Source organism: Nannobrachium achirus, assembly GCF_963921795.1.
Source record: "Nannobrachium achirus genome assembly, chromosome: 18".
Lineage (NCBI taxonomy): Eukaryota > Metazoa > Chordata > Actinopteri > Myctophiformes > Myctophidae > Nannobrachium > Nannobrachium achirus.
In genome coordinates, this window is record NC_137825.1 from 13748971 (window position 1) to 13769687 (window position 20717).

General features: G+C 44.5%; 1 protein-coding gene across 7 annotated transcripts in view; it reads left to right on the forward strand.

Annotated features, from left to right (window-relative positions):
- The window catches only part of LOC308303843 (ubiquitin carboxyl-terminal hydrolase 54-like), a 122300-nt gene that overhangs the window by 12999 nt on the left and 88584 nt on the right, over positions 1-20717 (forward strand). For all 7 annotated transcript variants that reach the window (XR_013963024.1, XR_013963025.1, XR_013963026.1 and 4 more), the window contains exon 3: positions 13922-14056. Coding sequence is in view for 4 of the 7 variants with exons in the window: in XM_080748337.1 (XP_080604463.1) it covers positions 13922-14056 (135 nt within the window). In the remaining 3 variants the exon portion in view is untranslated. The remainder of the gene's footprint in view (positions 1-13921; positions 14057-20717) is intronic.

Below are 20717 nucleotides of genomic sequence, written 5' to 3' on the forward strand. Positions count from 1 at the left end.
TGATTGGCCCTCTCTTTTTTTCATAAATATGTGCTATTGAACACCCTTTACGTCTGTGTGTTGGTTAAAATAATATTGAACCTATGAAAAGTAGTAAAAATCCCTTCGGTCAAAACCTCCTAACTCCACTTGAGCTCATTTTCCCGAAAATGAACATTTTGTTGTTTTCGGCCCGACAGCAGAGATATATATATACGGTACATTGTCTTTTTCAAAAATAGGCAAAGAAATGCTGATCTACAGCTCTACAGTGCATCGTGATGCATTGTGTTTTGTTTGTCTGTTAGTTCGTTTTTTGCCACCCTCTCGATTTTGAAGGGATATATTTATTTATTTATTTATTCGTTTGCTGATTCATAGTGCTTCATAAGACCTTATACGAGCGATTCCACGAGCGGAAAAAAAGAAAGAAAATAAATTGTGAATGTGTTTTCTACTTCATGGATTGCTGTGCATCATCTATTTGCCAAAGCTGCAGCGCAGCGTTTCGGGGCTCTATGTTGATGACAAGGCGTTATGAAGGCAGTGTCTCTCCTCTCAGCCCCCCCCCCCCCCCCCCCCCTCCCCCTCCCTGCACAGGGGCGTCACAAGGGGGGGGAAAAGAGGGACTGAGTTACTAGGGCCCAAGGTGGAGGGGCCTGGAATTATTTTATACTTTAGCTATTGAAAAATAGCAGATATACAAGCTCACGGTGCCGCGCTGCAAGCTTGTAGATATGCTATTTTTGAAAAGACGTGAAAATTTGTGCAAATCTTTGAATATATGTATTTTTTAAGCGATCATTTGTAACTCAGATTTTGCTTCTGGGGGGGTCCCTGGAACTAAATGTTTTGAGATGGGGGTCCGTGGCCAAATACATTATCATTTTGAGGGTCCTTCACATGAAAAGGTTTGAGCACCACTTACATAGAAACATAGTTTTTTCAAAAAAAAAAAACATAGAAGGATTTGAAATATTTAAAGACTTGCACAAATGTTCACGAGTTTAAAAAAATAGCAGATCTACAAGCTTGCTGTGAGCTTGTATATCTGCTATTTTTCCAATAGTTAAAGCACAAGATGTGAGTGAATCCTTGTACCCAGGGCCCAGAATTTGGTGCGACGCCCCTGGCATTCCCCTGCAGCATTCACCCACCAGCACAACCTCTCTGGTGTCGCACGGAGAATCCTCACATGTCCACAACAAACTGTTAACGTTACCTCTTAGGAAATGAGAAAAAGAAGTAAAAAAGAACGTGTTCCAAATAGATCCAAAGTCGTTTTCATGTATAGTCACACATAGCTCTTGTTGATACTAATAACCAGTAAGACTCCCTAATCGGGAGATAAGCGACCGTAGGTCACTTATCTCCACAAATAGAGCAAAAATGTGTTTTTCCAAAATCTTCCTGAGCATGTTGATGACATGAGTGTAGACATACTGTGTAGTGATTTTCGTGATTTTAGGGCAAAATCTGAATCGGCCTCATGGTGGCGCTAGAGGGCCATGTGAGAAATGAGGGGTGGGGTCTCCGGAGTGGGTGTTCCCCGGGAATGCCCCGTGAGCAGCCCCGTTGGGGTGGTCATTTGGTAATTTTTGCACATGTGCTCATTTTTTACACTTGGGGGTCCCCGAGGGAGCTGGGGGTCCCTGGTGCTCCGGGGGTCCTTGGAGGTTGTAGTTTGGCAGGTAAGGAGTGTGTGTGCAAAATCTGGCATGGATCGGGGCAACGGTTGCGGAGATATGAGCAGGGCAAAAGTGTGACGTGTGACGTGTGTGACGGACGGACGGACGGACAGACGGACACCTCGAGCAGCTTTCTGTAGTAAGTGCGACCTACGGTCGCAATGAACTAAAGTAACCACTTTTAAATGTTCACTTTCAAAATCTTTCTAAAATTGCACCAAAAAAAGCCGATCCCCAAGCTCACGCCACAGCACAGCGCGACACTTTGTGATCTTGTAGATCGCTGCTTTTGCGTGACCAAGTATAGGCCCGTTAATTTCCAATAAAACCAAAAACAAACCAAAGAAAAATACATGGAAAGACGTAGATACGAGGTTTCGGCCCCGACTGCGACGATGAATATGTGTTCAGTTTTAAAAGGTAGGCAGCAGGCGTTGTGTGAAATGCACTGTGTGTGCGTAGTGGTGGTGTGTTTGCATGAGTCTGCGTGTGTGTGTGTGTGTGTGTGTGTGTGTGTGTGTGTGTGTGTGTGTGTGTGTGTGTGTGTGTGTGTGTGTGTGTGTGTGTGTGTGCGTATGTGTGTGTGTGTGTGTGCGTGCACATAGAGATGTGTTGTAGCGTCGATGTGTGTGTTCTACATGCTGTTCTCTCTCTGTAATTAATTGGCTTGACTGAATGCGCTGAGTTAGCAGAACCCACGCTGTGTCTGCTGCGCACACACACACACACACACACACACACACACACACACACACACACACACACACACACACACACACACACACACACACGGGCATGCACGCACGCGTACAAACATACATTTGCATTATACTTGTGAGGACAACAAACAACAATGTTTTAAGGACAGTGATTTGCAGCGATGTTTTGGCATTTTTTGACTGTAGGCCTATAGCCGAAAAGTCACAAAGTGTCTTCTATTTTCAAAAAGATTTGTATACATTTGAATACTTAAAATGGGACATTCTGCACAATGACTACTTTCTACTTGTGGTACTTTAAGTACATTTAAATGATTACAGGTATACATGATGATGCAAGTACTTTTGTACTTTTACTTTGAATTCCAGACTCTTCCTTGTAACAGAGTACTTCTATATTGCAGCATTGAAATGACAAAATGTGTATTTATCAACTTCTACTATACTTGGGTCCTCACAAGTAGATACGAGTACACGTGTGTGTGTGTGTGTGTGTGTGTGTGTGTGTGTGTGTGTGTGTGTGTGTGTGTGTGTGTGTGTGTGTGTGTGTGTGTGTGTGTGTGTGTGTGTGTGCGCGCGCGTGTGCGTGTGTGTGTGTGTGTGCGTGTGTGTGTGTTACGTGAGCATTAGTCATCCGTGGGAGAGAGAACTGAGGCAGCGGGGAGCGGCAGACATGTTAAAGTGTTCATATCGCTCTGTCTCTTGCGGTGCTATCAGCCATCCATTGTGTGTCCATTGTCACCGGTGATCAAAGAGCATAATCGTCGCCTCGCGGGGAAGCTCCTTCTTCTCTCTCTGTTGCGGAGGAGGAAGTCTTTCTGCCGCCACGGAGATAAAGGGCTGCTGAATAAACATCTAACATCCAGACGGGGGAGGAGAGGAGGGGAGGAGGAAAAAACTAAACACAACCTGTGTTCCTGCGTTATTAGTCACAAGTCTCTTGGTAATACTTTTCATTGATTTAGAAAGAACCCACAGACGCACCTAGAGGCCCGAGAGCTTTCACTTTTACTTGAGAATCTGGAGAACATTTTGTAGCTACACCCCTGCAGCGACGTGCAGAGAATGTTAGAGAGGCAGGGGCTGACATTTCTAAAAGGGCCTTTTGGTGAGAATATTGAAAATAGCAGACCTCCAAGCTCACAACGCGTTGCTTGATACCACGCTGAACCAAGCATAATCACGTGAATATTGGAGATGTGGTGTAACGGCATGGATTTCTACACAGAGAGGGCAATTCGTTCAACATAAGATGCTGCATTCAAGTTCAGGAGAGTTTGAAGGCAATTCTCTTGAATGCTGCCTTCAGGTATGGCAAGGAAAGAGGGCATTTGCATTTCTTTCAGCATAATAAAAACTGCATTCATGGTCTGGAGAGGGCACTTTTTACAGATGGATAAAAGGGCAGGGGCTCAAGCCCCCTTTGATGTCCATGCTTGTCGTGCCTGCACCCCTGTAATATGATGTCTTACTTGGATGAGGAAAACCGTATACGACCATATAGGGAACGGGGCATATTTGAAGAAGATGGAGGAAAATAGACAAACTATCTGATCTTTGAGCTTGTAAATCGCACATAGGGCAGGAGCCTATATCTTCTGTTTCTTTAGTGCAGTAGTTTTTAGCGGAGTGGTTCTCAACCTGTGGGTCGATTGTTTTCTCCCTCAACAGTAAACAAACCAACATGAAGTTTAAGCATAGAGGGTATCTGAACATTAAATTGTCAATTTAAGGACTTTTTAATACCTCTAAAATAACACATTAAACATTGGCCAAATTGTCAAATATTAGGGGCTGATGCATGCTCACAACGCCTCACAACGCGATGCGTTGTGAGCATGTAGATCTGCTATCTTTACAATAGAACCGTGAACCATACAAAATGTAATTCCTCAACTTCAACTCTTAGTGCTCGTCAGGGTGTGGGGATCCCCAGTTAAAATATGGTTATCTTGGGGGTCGCAGCCTGAAAAGGTTGAGAACCAGTGCCCTAGACAAGACGCTAGTATGTCTGTCACAGGGACTTACCCAGCCCTCCCAATCCATCCCCTTGATGCTGAGTCTTTGGTAATGACCTGGTTGGGAAATCAAAGCCCGACCTCTCAATCTCAGGACGGATGCTCTGACCACAAGGCCACTGAGTTGGTTAGCATGGAGAAGTAGGCCATCAAGAAAAACATATAAAGTTGAAACATGAGCCCCCTTTCCACTGCAAGGTGGAACCAGAATTTTCCAGAACCTGAAGCAATTTATTTGGTTCTGGTTTTGTTTCCATTGCGTACGGCCTGGTTCCAGGCAAGGTTCCTGGAACTTTTTTTCGGTCCTGCTCCTGAAGTAGAAATAAACTTGAGTTCTGGCGGGGCCAGCAGCGCTGCTGCTCGGACCCCGGTTAGTTCTGGTTATGTGGAAACAAAAGCAGAACTTGGTCCCGGAACTTCACAGGTTCTTGAAAGTTCTTGATTCTGGAACGTTCTGGTTCTAGTTCTGGGTCGACCCTACAGTGGAAATGGGGCTTTGGACGTAGAAGGTTTCTTTCTGCACGCCAGCCCATCACAGCAGAAATCACAGCATAAACATGAAGCAGGACACCAAGCCCCCCTCCCACCCTATCTGTTTACTACAGAAAAACAAACCCTATAGCTTCTTCTTTCCTAGTATCTCACCATTACTAACTGTCCATCGTTCCTCAATCAAATCGATAGTGTTCATTTAAAGGTAGTCTATAAGGTCTAAGTGATATTTTTGGGGGGTTAAAACAAAACGTCTTCAGGTGAGGGGGTCCACGGCCAAATACATATCAATTTGGGGGGGTCCTTGACATGAAAACGTTCTGGAACCACTGTGACAAAGGGACACTCGACTTTTAGTTTCCTAAATTAAGGCACGATTCGGTCGGGCCAGCCCCATCTGCAACGGAGCGTTGGCGTCACAAACTGAGTCACGAAGCAGCGCCTCTGGGCTCAGAACGACCGAATGCGAATTCAAAGCTTAACGATTTAATGTCTGATAATTCATGGTATATAAATGCATGCTGTGAGACGGAGAGGTGGATGATGATGATGCTGGTGATGAGTGTGGGAACTGGCGGGCTGCGGTGTCGTGCCGTAGTACACACACACACACACACACACACACACACACACACACACACACACACACACACACACACACACACACATACACTGTAGATTCAATAGTCTCCCTACAGTCATCCCTCCAGAAATCACTGCAACACTTTATCTCTCTCAACAGCAGAGCCCCCCCTTCTCTCCCCTCCTCCCCTCCCCTCCCCTCTCCTCCCCCTCACACCCCCTCGCTCCTCTCCTCCTGTCCTATACCAGGGAGGAGAGAGAGAGAGAGAGAGAGAGAGAGAGAGAGAGAGAGAGAGAGAGAGAGATGAATGAATGTGCTAGTTGGTGTGGATTGTTACTGCCTTCACGCACATGCAAAGATACTCACACACAGAACTCTCGCGCGCGCACACACACACACACACACACACACACACACACACACACACACACACACACACACACACACACACACACACACACACACACACACACACACACACACACACACACGCGCGCCTCCCTCTCTCTTACTCACGATGCCTCATCTCTCCCTCCCTCCCTCCCTCCCTCCCTCCCTCTCTCTCTCTCTCTCTCTCTCTCTGTAGGGTATATTCCCCCTCCATTCTCCTTGGCGCATTGCTGCAGTCAGCACAGCCACCAGAACACATGCGCACGCACACACACACGCACACACACACACACACACACACACACACACACACACACACACACACACACACACACACACACACACACACACACACACGTGCACGCACCCACACGCACGCACACACACAGTCACACCGTTCTTTTGCTTGTGCTCTTTCACTTTCCCTATCCCTTTCTCCCCTCTCTCTCTCCCTCTCTCACACACACACACGCGCACACAGAAGCACACACATCCTTGTCGGAACGACCGCATTACCTTTCTCATCGCTACCCCTCCGTGCAGCACACATTCACACTCAGATTAATGCTGCTCTATAGTGGTATGGTCCCGCTGCATGCACGCTATATCTGTCTCAGAACAGCCACACCGACAGTTTTTTTTACGTAACATTTTGTCTCACAACAATGTTTAGCCACCAGGCACGTGCACACATAGACATCAAAGGGGGCTTGAACCCAGACCAGACCACGAATGCAGTTTTTAATACTATGGTGAAAGAAATGCAAATGCATTCAAGACAATTGCCTTGTCCAAACTCTGCTGAACTTGAATGCAGCATCTTAAGGTGCATCTCTCTGTTAGAAATCCATGCCGTCACGCCACATCTCCAGAATTGGCTTAATTATGCTTAGTTCAGTGTGGTATCAAGCACTGAAAATAGCCGACCTCCAAGCTCACCACGCGTCGCAGTGGCTATTTTCACCAAAAGGCCCTTTTAGAAATGTCAGCCCCTGCCTCTCTAACATTCTCTGCCATCCCTGTTAGCCGCTTACTGTAAACCCTACAGCTACCCTGTATTCTGACATCTTACAGTATGTTCCAACATATATATACGATAGCGCCATGCCGCTTTTCCTTTTTGATAGACAAATGTTGTGGAGGGGAACGGAACGTTGTTGGAATAATGTGTTCCTTCCATGTGCTACTGAATGTCCAACCAGGGAAACGCCCCCCCCTGTTAGGTGATAAGAAGTGGCCTGCTCACTCCTCATGCATTGAAGGAAGCATGAGCTCAGTTCGGGGCCCTCCCCAGGTTGGCAGAGGGAGAGCAGAGCCCAGGATTACAGCTTAGGCAATTGGTATAAAAGAAAATGTACTTGAGTAAAGTTGTACTTTTACTCAAGTGCACTATAATTCCGAACTTTTATTTGTGGCAGACTATTTCTACATTGCAGTATACTTTTACATAAGTTAAGAATTTACTCCCCCTCATCAAAAAAGGACCAGATCTCATCGTTCATTTCAAAGAGCCGTTCAATCGACTCGATTCGTTCGAGAACGTCCCATCTCTCAAAGAAACACAATTTGTTTGGCCTTGTTTTATATTTTGTAATGAATTGTTGCTCTCTACCCCCTTTACCCATAGGACCGCAATGGAGCTATGGGCTTACGGGCTTTCTTGTATTTCTATCCTGTTAATTTATTTTCAATAAACGTATCAATTATTCAATCAAAACTCCCGATGCAACTGTGTTTTGGGGTTCTGGTATTTTCTCAAACAGTTGCGGTCAGGAGATTATGTAATAACTAGTCATTGGCCGTGGTTGTGTTGTGCACTAAGGTGAAAGTATCGGCTCGTAGGATAGCAGGATATTTTTTAGACGTATCAGTGATGTCGGTTATCTCCAAATGTGGGCATGGTTTCAGCATGCAGCTGTTACCATGGTGGTGACACTGTTTGGTATCAGTGTTACCTATAGTTAGATTGTGTCAGGCCTATAATCACAATTTGCAATTTGCGACAATGACAAAAACGACAATGTCGTCAACTCAGTGTTCTGGCATTATGTTCGTGTCAGTGGGGTTTTTCTACTTTTTTTTATTCCTAAAATAATAATAATCTTTGCTGAGTTTGTCTTTCCCCCGCCCAGCTGAGATGGTATTTCAGAATTAGGTCAGTTTGTATCCGTGGGCAGTCAGTCTGCGAGAACATCAGCCATGCGTTTATCTCTCCAGGTTTACATTTCAGCAGCTGTCTCCTCCCCTCCGTCTCCGACACACAACACTGGAGATCCACCGTCTACCGGGATATGATGAGCTCAATATGAAGGCCAGCAATACAAAAGGACATTATTGAGGAGATTAGAGCATCTTCCATTGTTACTCTGCACTTGGGATGAGACGATATGAAAATTTAATGTCACGATTATTTTGACCCAAATAAAATGTACAATGATTTACGATATTATCACCATAATAAAAATATCCCCAAAATCCATCATCTTGGTGCGAAACATTTAATAAAAAATAGCAGATCGACAAGCTCACAATGCATCGCAATGCGACACGTTCAGACATTAGAGGCACAAGCCTCTAGCATGCCCTTGGGGGAGGCTGGGGGAAGGGCAGCGTCCAATTCTTTCCCTATGGAAGATTGCCTCTAGCATGCCTCTATAGCGTGCCTCTAGCATTAAGGCAAGCTTGCCTTAAGCCACGAGGCATGCTAGAGGTAAAAACCCATGTGACTTCCATAGGGAATGAATTGGACAACGCTTTCCCCCCCGCCTCCCCCAAGGGCGAGCTAGAGGCTTGTGCCTCTAATGTCTTTCGGAGGCCATAGGATGTGACAACACCTCCACACCGTCCCCTCTGGGGGGCTCTGACATCACGCTCTGGCTTCACTGTGATGTCACACTAACAGAATCCATTTCATATGCCCATATATGGAGTCCCCTGATGTCATCAATATTAAGCCCATATCTAACAGGACTTCATGCCCATACATGGAGGCCACATCGCCCACATACTGTACCACACTAACGGCTGGTTCTACAGACAGGGATCTCCATGTATGGGCATAAAAGGGTATGATGTCAGATGTCATAGACATCATAGGACTTTCACATAATGAATAACTGAGTAAGCATGTTTGGGCTCTCACAGCACCATATGTGGGTACCAGCGGTCTCCATATATGGGTAATTGTGAGCTTGGAGGTCGGCTATTTTCAGTGCTTGATACCACACTGAACTAAGCATAATTAAGCCAATTCTGGAGATGTGGCGTAATGGCATGGATTTCTAACAGAGAGATGCACATAAGATGCTGCATTCAAGTTCAGGAGAGTTTGGACGAGGCAATTGTCTTGAATGCATTTGCATTTCTTTCACCAAAGTAAAAACTGCTTTCATGGTCTGGAGAGGGCACTTTTTACAGACGGATAAAGGGGCAGGGGTTCAAGCCCCCTTTGATGTCTATGTGTGCACGTGCCTGGTGGCTAAACTTTGTTGTGAGACAAAATGTTACGTAAAAAAGTGTCGGTGTGGATAAACATGGCTGTTCTGAGTCACCATATCATTGGCCAGATAAAGGGCGAGGTCGCTTGTCGCCCTGAGGCGTCTTATAAGTATTTATCTCATTTCATAACGGATGAGAACGCCGTGTAAATAAATGTTGGACGACGGCGTGGCAAGGAGCAATGTCAGAGGACCGGCGCGCTATCTGCAGATATACACACACACCAGCGTGTTTTGATTTAGTTTCTATTTTGCTCCGACAAAGCACTCAGCGATCTGTGTCTTTTTTTTTGGTACGGTAAAAGTGCACTATAAATGCCATATATTATTCATGCAGGGCTGTTATTGAGGCTCTGCTGCAAGCAAGGCCGAGTCGGGAGGCTTTTTCTTTCTTTTTTTTTAACCGATTACGACCGGGAACCACACTTTAACCATTATTTTTGATACTTTGGCTATTCAAAAATAGCAGACATACAAGCTCACAGTGCGGCACTGCGAGCTTTTAGAACTAATATTTTTGAAAAGTCTTTGAATTTATGTTTTTTTTAAAGCGGACATTTGTAACTCAAATATTTGCTTCTGGGGGGGGGGGGGGGGGGGGTCCCTGATACATAATATTTCAAGATTTGGCTCGGTGGCCAAATACATATAATTCGGTCCCATCCTCTTTTACAGTACACTTTAAGACATAATAAGACACAATAAGACAGAATAAAGCCATAATAAGAAATAATGTGTTGGTAATTAGAGCTAATATATTTCATTAGACAGAAACAAAGACAGAATAGTAGAAAGAGCGAATTCATTCTCTGGCACCGTCACCTGCCGCGGAACTGCAGCGGCAGACACTGCCGCACGACCGCTAGTTCGACCAGCAGTCGCACTGCATCGCCGGCGATAGGACCAGCAGTTCCGCCAGTAGGACCGGCGGCCGCCGCACGGACCAGCAGGTCCCGTAGCGGTAAACTGCCCGTCCGTGTGGTGGTGGCTGCTGCGGCAGTTACCAGCGATGCCGGTGCCAGATAATGTATTCGCTTTTCTGCTATTCTGTCTCAGCCATTACCAACACATTATTTGTTATTATGGCTTTATTCTGTCTTATTATGTCTTATTATGTCTTAAAGTGTACTGTAAAAGAGGATGGGACCTATAATTCTAGGGGTCCTTGACATAATTTGTTTTAGAACCACTGATGTAGAAACATGCGTATTTCAAAAAACTTAGATGGATTTAGACGACATTATAGAATCGGGTCAACATATTCAAAGACTTGCACAAATGTTCATGATTTTAAAAAAATCAGCAGATCTAGAAGCTTGTATATCTGCTATGTTCTAATAGTTAAAGCATAACATATTGGTTGAAGAAGTGGTTCATATCCAAAGTGACACAGATTTCCGTTCCCGGTCTGAATCGGTTAATTCAGGTCCACTTTGTTTACCGTGGATCTCGCCTCGGCAAGCACGCCGGTACCCTCTGTGAGCGGAGATCAAAGACACGCGAGTAATTAAAGTAAACAACGGCCCTATGAAAAAAAAACACAACGGCTTCTCCGAAGAATAAATCTCCCCTTGTTGTCTCTCCCCTCGCCACCCCTGGTTCAGCCCAACCCCCGACGGAAAAAAACCTCTCTAAATGAAGACTTCAAGCATCCCAAAAAAAGCAGATAAAAGAAGAACGCTGGCAAATTGTTTCAGACAACAACAACAAAAGAAAAGTGGATATAAAAAGAACTCAGGGATTTAAAAGTGCCTTGTCATGTTGTTCCCGGCCCTGTCAAACTGAATGTCTCGCTACTCTGCTTTAAGCCATTTAGGGCCTAGAATTATTGAATGCTTTAACCAGTGAAAAATAGCAGATTTACAAGCTCACAGCGCGGCACCGAGTGCCGCGCTGTGAGCTTGTAGATCTGCTATTTTTGAAAAAGTCGTGAAAATGTGTGAAAATCTTCGAATATATGTCTTTTTTAAGCGAACGTGTGTAACTCAAACTTTGCTTCTGGGTGGTCCCTGGAACGAAATATTTTGAGATGGGGGTCCGTGGCCAAATACATATCATTTTGGGGGTCCTTCACATGAAAAGGTTTGAGAACCACTGACATAGTAGTCTCTCAAGAACAGACTTAACTGAGCTCCAGTTAAGTGAAAAGGACCTTTTCTTTGATGATGGCTGGCCAGATTGCTGACATAGAAACATAGGGTTTTTCAAAACGTCTTAGAAGGATTCAAAAGACACTTATTAGAATCGTGTCAAAATTCTAATTTTCACGATTTTTCAAAAATAGCAGATCTACAAGCTCGCAGCGCGGCACTCGGTGCCGCGCTGTGAGCTTGTATATCTGCTATTTTTCAATAGTTAAAGCATAAAATAATGATACACAAAATGTGTACCCGTTCTGAATGGATTAAAGAACGAAAAGAAACGGAACAGAGGAGGGCGGTTTGTGTGACTCAGTGTACACCTGTTATGTAAGGACGTAGAGGATGATCAAAGAACAAGTTAGGGAGGGGGGATAATCATCAAGTTCAAAATTATTTACGACGTGATTAACACAGTCCCTGCCAAAAATAACCCTTTCTATGTAGCTCCCTGCCAGGCCCGATAATCCAGAGAATTTAATAAGCTTTAATTAAAATACTTTTTTTAAATCAAAAACCGGAACTAAAAAAGTGGAACTAAACCTCTCGGAACGGTTTCTTCATGGACCCATTTGATCGGTGCACTATTACCATGGCAAAAGATCTTTCCGAGCCATGGGATGGTTCCATTCACTCACTTTTTTGTATTTATTTCGAAGCTGTGGACAACGTAAACACGCACGATTCATGGTTGGAGTCCGATCGTGCACAACAGATATTCTCGCGACCACATTAAAAGGTAAGAGAAGAAAGGCAGTGAGCTACATAGGGAAATTATCGTGACTATCGGGAATTTGCAGACAAAACACTACAGTATCAATACAAGACTTTTGACACCAAAAGTAACTCTATATCTTGAAAATAACAACACACGCCTTGAAAATCTAAAAAATAACCGAAAAGGGTCATTTTCTGCCAATTCCGCCTGGTATGCATAAGCTATTCTTAATGTTTGCCTATATGCTGTTGAATAAATACTTTCAAACCCATTTGGGATTTAATAAACACTATAAATAGAAGAACTGTTGCACCTCAAAGTAACTCTGCATCTTGAAAATAATTCCTCATCTCTCTTTAAAATGAAAAATAACACAAAATAATTGATTCTGGCTATTCTGACACGGACGCCGTAAAAGTGGGAAAAAAACATGTCAGTTTTTTTTGGGTGGGATGGGGTGTGTATTGCATCCTAGGTGCCAACTCCCAATACAAAAAATCTCCCAAATGACCCAATGCATCTTCACTGAAGTGGGCGTAATCAATTTCAATTTATTTAGATTTATCATCATCCCCCCACCCTAAACCAGTGTTGATTTTGACAGGAACTTTTGATTTCGTTTTTGTTTTAATTTTAATCGTCTGAAAAGAGAACGTTGGCACGGCACGAGAGCGTCTAAATCCGCTAAAAACCCAGAGGACGATTTTACGAAATGTCTTTTGAACCCCAGTCTGAAAAACGTACTGTATACGTTGCTACTGCTTATCACAGTGGTGCTCAGACTTTTTTTTATGTCAAGGACCTCCATAAAATGTCATGGAGGGACTAGTGTAAAAGAGATCAAGTAGAACTAAAAGACAAGTCATTTTATGTTTAGTTGCGCTGCGGTGTTGTGAGCTTGCAGATCGGATCTTCAGCATGCTACCAAGTGTAAAACCAGGCGTTACGAGGCCATAAAAATATCCCTCCAAAAATGTATTGTTGTCCTCAAAATCAACTGTAGATTTGGTCGACTTATATCTTATATCTATCTTACTGAAACTAAATCAAGATTTGCTGTCAAAATGAACGCGGGTGTCTGTGTGCGTGTGTGTGTGTTTTTTTCTTTTTACCGTTTTGAACCAAAATGCTGTGGTCACACCGTCACGGGATGAAAGTAGCTGCGTTTATACTGTATTCTGTAACAGTTGGAAGTAGAAGAACTCATACTGTAGTCAGCATTTGTGTGCATGTGTGTGTGTGTGTGTGTGTGTGTGTGTGTGCGTGCGTGCGTGCGTCAAAGGGGGCTTGAGCCCCTGCCCTTTTATCCGTCTGTAAAAAGTGCCCTCTCCAGACCATGAATGCAGTTTTTACTATGCTGAAAGAAATGCAAATGCCCTCTTCCCATGTCATACCTGAAGGCAGTGTTCAAGAGAATGTCCAAACTCTCCTGAACTTGAATGCAGCATCTTATGTTGAAAGAATTGCCCTCTCTGTGTAGAAATCCATGCCGTGACGCCACATCTCCAGTATTCACTTGATTATGCTTAGTTTAATGTGGTATCAAGTACCGAAAATAGTCTGCTTTTTAGAAATTTCAGACCCTGCGTCTCTAACATTCTCTGCACGTCCCCGTGTATGTGTGTGTGTGTGTGTGTGTGTGTGTGTGTGTGTGTGTGTGTGTGTGTGTGTGTGTGTGTGCGTGCGTGTCTCTTCCCAGAGTATCTTTGCTCAGTTCCAGTTCAGCAGTGAGCGCGTGCTGCCGTCGGACGCGCTGCGCAGCGCGCTGGCCAAGACCTTCCAGGACGAGCAGCGCTTCCAGCTGGGCATCATGGACGACGCCGCCGAGTGCTTCGTAAGTTCACACCAACCACACGCTATACTATAGGGACGGGACGTATAAGCCATATTATCGTTTATCGCCACCCGTTCACTCAGATCAGCCAACACGGGGACGCTGACAGAACCCTCGCTAAAAACCCCAGGACAAAAATCCACAATTTGCCCTCCTGGCCCCCAAACTGTGGGATGAAATCCCTGTCGCACTTAGAACTACAGACTCACTCACTCGCTTCCACTGTGGACTGAAGACTCACCTCTTCAGACTCCACCTAAAGCCATAGCACTACTGTAACACTCCCCCTTCCCTCGATGACCACACATGAAGCTAGATAGCATTTTGGGGTTTTTAGAAGTTTTTCACTGATTAGGTGTGTGGTGTGGTCTACCTCTTGCTTATTATAGTGATGTGTATTACCTGCTTATTGTAAGTCGCTTTGGATTAAAAGTGTCTGCTAAATGCCTAAACTGTAAACTGTATCGCTATAAAAAAAACACTCATGATAATCGTATCGTGGAGATAAAATTCTACGTGAAATCGTCCTCCGTCATGCACTGGGATCAATTCACCTTTTATTTGAAGAGCTGCATATTATCCGGTACAACTTAAACCCTCTATAACTGGTTAAAGGTACTTATAATATACGTACTTGATATAGTATTTGTTTCACTCTGTCAAAATGTTGTGAGCTTGTAGAGCTGCTGTTTTTTGGCAGATGTTTGGCCCCAGGATAATGGATTTTGATTATTGTGATATATTGTAAATCGCAATTTCTTTTGTCACAATAATCGTGATATGAAATTTTCATATTTTCCCATCCCTACCACATGCACATGCACAAGCACACTCACACCAGTGGTATAAAGTAACTTAGTACATTTAGGTTTTCCCAGAGATTTCTTTTATTAGATTGAATTAAAAACAATCCAAAATCGGATCGCTGATCCAAAGGTGCCAAAGAGCCCAAACGGTAGTGCTTCCTGTCTGGACAGGAAACAGGAACCGAATCTCCATTATTTTGCAGGAACAAACTAGTCTTGCGTGGCCAGACTGTTGACTCCGCGATTAACAAACGCTCCCGTCATACAGTCTGGAATAACGTAAGAATAACGATGAGTAACCGGTTAAAGCGGAAGTGAAGCTTCCTCCTCACTTCCGTTTCCATCTCACATTGCGCACATTCATCATTATATAAATAAAAATCATCTAAGCATATTTAGCTTACTGCTTAGCAGAAAATACATTTTAAAATATATTTTCTTGAACGGAAATGCCAGGTTCCATCACTCGCCGTTCAGGAGGTGTATGAAATGAAAGGTGTTCCAGACTATATAGCATTCGGAGATTGTGTAATAGTTGTCTGGCTACGCGAGACTAGCCTGGTTAATAAACCAGACTGCACAACACCACCCCCTGTTGGTAGTGGTGGTGTTGTGTAGTCTGGCCCCTCACATTAAATAAGCTTTTTCCACCAGCCCTCAGAAAGGGCGAGCCAATCAGGGCTGTAGGCTTGGGGCACATGGTGGGTGGTGGCCTGGTTCAAAACCATTCAGCCAATCAGGCGAGTCTGTGTGTATTCAAACACATTCCCCCCTCCACTCTTATTACAGACATCAAACAGATTGTAGTCTTTGATGCTTTCAGTGACTAACAAGCTATTGACACTTGTATGGCTCAATCAATTACAGCAGCTCACAAGCCCTTTGAAGTTCAGAGGGAGCAATTAAGAGTAAGTCAACTTAACATTTTTTTAAACCACCCCTTGGAAATGAAAATTCTGCTCCCGAGTCCAGACTAATATCCGACACGCAGTGTGGAATTAGTATGAGCAACGCCAGGCTAACGCGAGACTATATTGCCAATTTCCAACGCTTTCACTTCTACTCCACTACCACTCCACCACTCTCAGATCCAAATATTGTACTTTTACCCCACTACACTTATTTGAAAACTTTAGTTACTAATTACTTTGTAGATTTATTAAAACATAAATTAACCTCTTCAGCTCTACAGTAGAGCGACATCTGCTATTTTCCGAAGATTTTTACACGCGCGATTTGTAGCATCGCAAGCAACCAACCAAGCACCTTTTTGGCATCTCTGTTTGGCCAACACCAAGCCGTCAGGCTTCATGGATTGGACAGGGTTTGCGTCACATTCGTGCCACTGTTTCAATATGAGTGGCAGCGGACTCACAAGCTCTGTATTCTGTTTACAGACTCTATCGTCAGTCATTTCTTCTTAACGTCAGGTTTCTACTGTTTACTGAGATGCTGCGCTGGACACTGCATCTGGAAGGAGAGGAAAAGGAGGACGCTTGTCCAAAGGGAAACCGATACCATGCTGCTATAGCGGCAGGGCACGAGGTGTACCTTTTTGAAAGCTACAAGAACAACTATAAAAATAGGAAGAGCCCACAGATCGTCGTTCACATCTTCAACACAGTGTCTTTAGGCTGGGTGAAGATGCCTCCAGAGACCCCTGGAGGAGAAGGTTACCATGAGCTGGTTCCCTCCAGGTGCTGGAGACACACAGCTGTGCTCATAGAAGATACAGTCTTCTTCTGGGGAGGGTGCTGGGGAGGAAAGTACTACAATGTGCTTTATGCCTTTGATATGAAGGGGTAGGATATTATAAGCATCAGCTTCTTCCTACTCCCTTTCGAACACATATGTTTTATTGTTTGAGATGATGGAAATTGTTTTTATATTATATGTTTACTATTGTTTTTATTGTGATTTTGTATTGTATGATGTTCGAAATAAATAAAAAGAAAGAAAGAAAGAAAGATGTTGATGCCCACAGATGGTCTAGACCCAGGGTTTATGGGAAAGCACCAGAAGGGAGGAGGAACCACTCAGCCTGTAAGTTGCAGAAGGTCATGTTTATCTATGGAGGATCGACCAAGCGGACTGAATACACTGATGACATCTACAAGTTGGACACCAGCACAATGGTCTGGTCTTTAATTAACAGCAGAGGAACTCCACCATCTGCTTCAGAAGGTCTCACCATAGCCATACAACGTCACTCTGCCACTGTCATCGGGACAAAGATGTTTGTATTTGGGGGCTATGGGGGGGTAATGGGGCTATTCAACCACATGGTCTACATCGGTGTGTTTGACACAGAGACCAACTGCTGGCTGAACACACCTGCACTGCTTCTTCCAGAAGAACGCACGTGTCATTCAGCCTTTACCTACAATGGAGAGCTGTACATATTTGGTGGCCGGCGGAACCAGTCCTTTAGTGATCTGTGGAAATACAACCCAGAGACCTTCTCCTGGAAGAGAGAGGGGAAAGGCCCATGTCCAACGTATGGTATGTTCTGTTGCATGGTGGGAGACCGCCTCTTCCTCTTTAAAGGACACAAACCCGGAGACACACCCGCCTATGACCTGTACATCTTAGACATGAGACCCAGTCTTAAGACGTTATGCAAGCTGGCAGTTATTCTGTACGGTCTGGAGAAGTCTGAACTCCCACACAACATTAGGTGGGAACTGGCAGCCATGACGAAATAGCACGTGTGGTATGTGCAAAATGGGCCACTCCCACAAAACAGGTCACTCCCACAAAACAGGCCACTCCCACACACTTTGGAAACCAATCGTAGCCAGTCGTAATGAAATGTCACAAATTTGACGCACACTTCTCGTGGTCATGTGACCACAGAGATAAAGGTGTAGGGGTGTGTGTGTGTATGTGTGTAGCCAAAACAGAAGTCAAATGCTTACTCATTGCAGATCATCGAGGGAGACCCTCGTTTACAGCGGTAGGAAAAGTACTCAATTGTTTTACTTAACACATTAAATGCCAAAAGTCAGGATTTCAAACCCAGCCGCGGAGTGCTTTTCCCGTCAGGATATCGTTTTATAGTAAGATAACAGAAACGCACGGTCATTGGGACCCGCGGGTGAAAGAAAACTCAATCTCCCGTGATCCTTTGGGTGATGACGTCATCAGGAAGTGATAATCTCCGTTGGCTTCAATGCATTGCTCTGCAGAAATTTCAGAATCATTTCAGAATCATTCCTTCTCCAAATCTCGCCGATCGTATAAAAAAACCCGCTTTTCTTCACCAGTCCGTATCTAAGTGATGGACAGCCGCCGTACTTTTTGCCAGACCCATGAAATGGGTAGGCCTACATAAGCAAATGTCGGTCCGGGTTTTCTATATAAAGGGTATATATGATGATGACATGATGATGACATGCCTACAAAAGGCATGATGTCATAAATGATGATGACAGACAGGGGGTCTGGCACAACCAGGTTGACCTGGTCTAGTTTTTCTTTTCCGTGTGAAAGAAAACATGTTGATCGATATGACAACATAGTGGACTTCCACAATATGGACAAGATCATGGCTTCCGTGGCTCATAAAGTACAGTCAATTGTGCCAGAAGGCATCTAAATTATTAACCACTGTGTATTGGCTGGCTGATGACATAGCTACCCTAACCCTACTCTGATTCGTTGGAACAACATCCAATCAGCAACGACATCGCCTATGTCACAAGTGATGTTCGGAAATACGAGTCAACAGAATCATGGCCAGACTGAGAAGCGAAGTGACCAAACAAATCCACGGAACGCAGCGTAGCAGGCTGGTACCCAGGCTAGCGTCTCTGTGCGTGCGTAATTAAAATATGCAGAGGCCAGTACGCCGCCATGTGGAAGTCCATATTTGGGCATCGACAGCGAAGGGAAAGACACACGATTTGTAGAATCGCAAGCAACCAACCAGCACCTTTTTGGCTTCTCTGCTTGGGGTTGGCCAAAAAATGAAGCCGTCGGGCTTCATGGATTGGACAGGGTTTGCGTCACATTCGTGCCACTGTTTCAATATGAGTGGCAGCGGGCTCACAATCTCTGTATACTGTTTACAGACTCAGTTGTCAGTCACTCCTTAATTCTTAATCAGGTTTTTACTTTTTACTGAGATGCTGCGCTGGAAACATCATCTGGGGGGAGAGGAAGAGGAGGATGCTTGTCCAAAGGGAAAGCAATACCATGCTGCTATAGCGGCAAAGAACAAGGTGTACTTCTTTGAAAGCCACAAGAGACGGCCGATTGTCGTTCACATCTTCAACACAGTGTCTTTAGGCTGGGTGAACATGCATCCAGTGACCCCTGGAGGAGAACCTTACCATGAGCTGGTTCCCTGGAGACACACAGCTGTGCTCATAGAAGATACGGTCTTCTTCTGGGGATCCTGTAGAGGAACGTACTACGACGGGCTTTATGCATTTGATGTTGATGAATATAGATGGTTTAGACCCAGGGTTTCTGGGGAAGTTCCAGAGGGGAGGAGGAACCACTCGGCCTGTGTGTTGGAGAAGGTTATGTTTATCTATGGAGGATGGATCAGGCAGTCTAGATACACCTATGACATCTACAAGTTGGACACCAGCACAATGGTCTGGTCTTTAATTAACAGCAGAGGAACTCCACCATCTGCTTCACGACGTCACTCTGCCACCGTCATCGGGACAAAGATGTTTGTATTTGGGGGCTCTGTGGGGCATATGGACAACTACAACAACATCAGTGTGTTTGACACAGAGACCAACTGCTGGCTGAACACACCTGCACGGCTTCTTCTAGAAGGAATCATCTGTCATTCAGCCTTTACCTACAATGGAGAGCTGTACATATTTTGTAGCTGGAACGGGAACCAGTCCTTTAATGATCTGTGGAAATACAACCCAGAGACCTCCTCCTGGAAGAAGGTTGAGCCCAAGGGGAAAGGACCATGTCCAACGCATTGTATGTTCTGTTGCATGGTGGGAGACCGTCTCTTCCTCTTTAAAGGACACAAACCGTACATCTTGGACATGAGTCCCAGTCTTAAGACGTTAAGCAAGCTAGCAGTTATTGAGTACGGACTGGAGCAGTCTGGCCTCCCACACAACATCAGGTGGGAACTGGCGATGAAATAGCATTTGTGGCTTGTTGTGCAAATTAGGCCACTCCCACAAACTTTGGAAAACAAGGGAGCGTGTCGCTGTTACTGCATCTCATCTTTTCGACACCCGACTCTAACTCTCACCCTAACCTTAACCTCCGTGGAGTGAGTCGCTAACCCTCCGGTCGAAATGATGGGCGTTCGCAAAAGCGAGATTTCCCCGGAAAACAATTGTGCCATTTCAGTCATAATGAAATGTCACAAATCTGACGTACGCGTCTCTGTGGCCACCAAGATAAAGGTGTAGGGGTGTGTGTGTGTGTGTGTGTTTCACACTGATGGGTCCAACGTTGCCGAGATTACCTGTTCACAGACGGATGCACTGCTTGAGTGTGTGCCATGAAAACTGTGGGAGGAGTGTGCCAAACTTTGTGTCGTCTTTTTCACATCTTCCCCTTAAAGTCAATGAGGAATATTGGATCCACTAATGAATTCATATAAAAATGAAACTATTCAAGACGTTTCTTAGCAAAATAGAAGCACACTATTCCCGATGAAGGCGGTCGATTTGACAAGCTTTGGGTTGTTGTTTTTTTTTTGTTTTTTTTTTGCATCTTCCAGTTAGGGTCAATGGGAAAATTGAATTCCCTAATAAATTCATATAAATTAAACTATTCAAGATATCTCTTAGCAAAATGCTGGATTATTCAGTAATTTTTTTTCATATTTCTTACACAGTATTTCTTCAAACTAGTACCCGTTT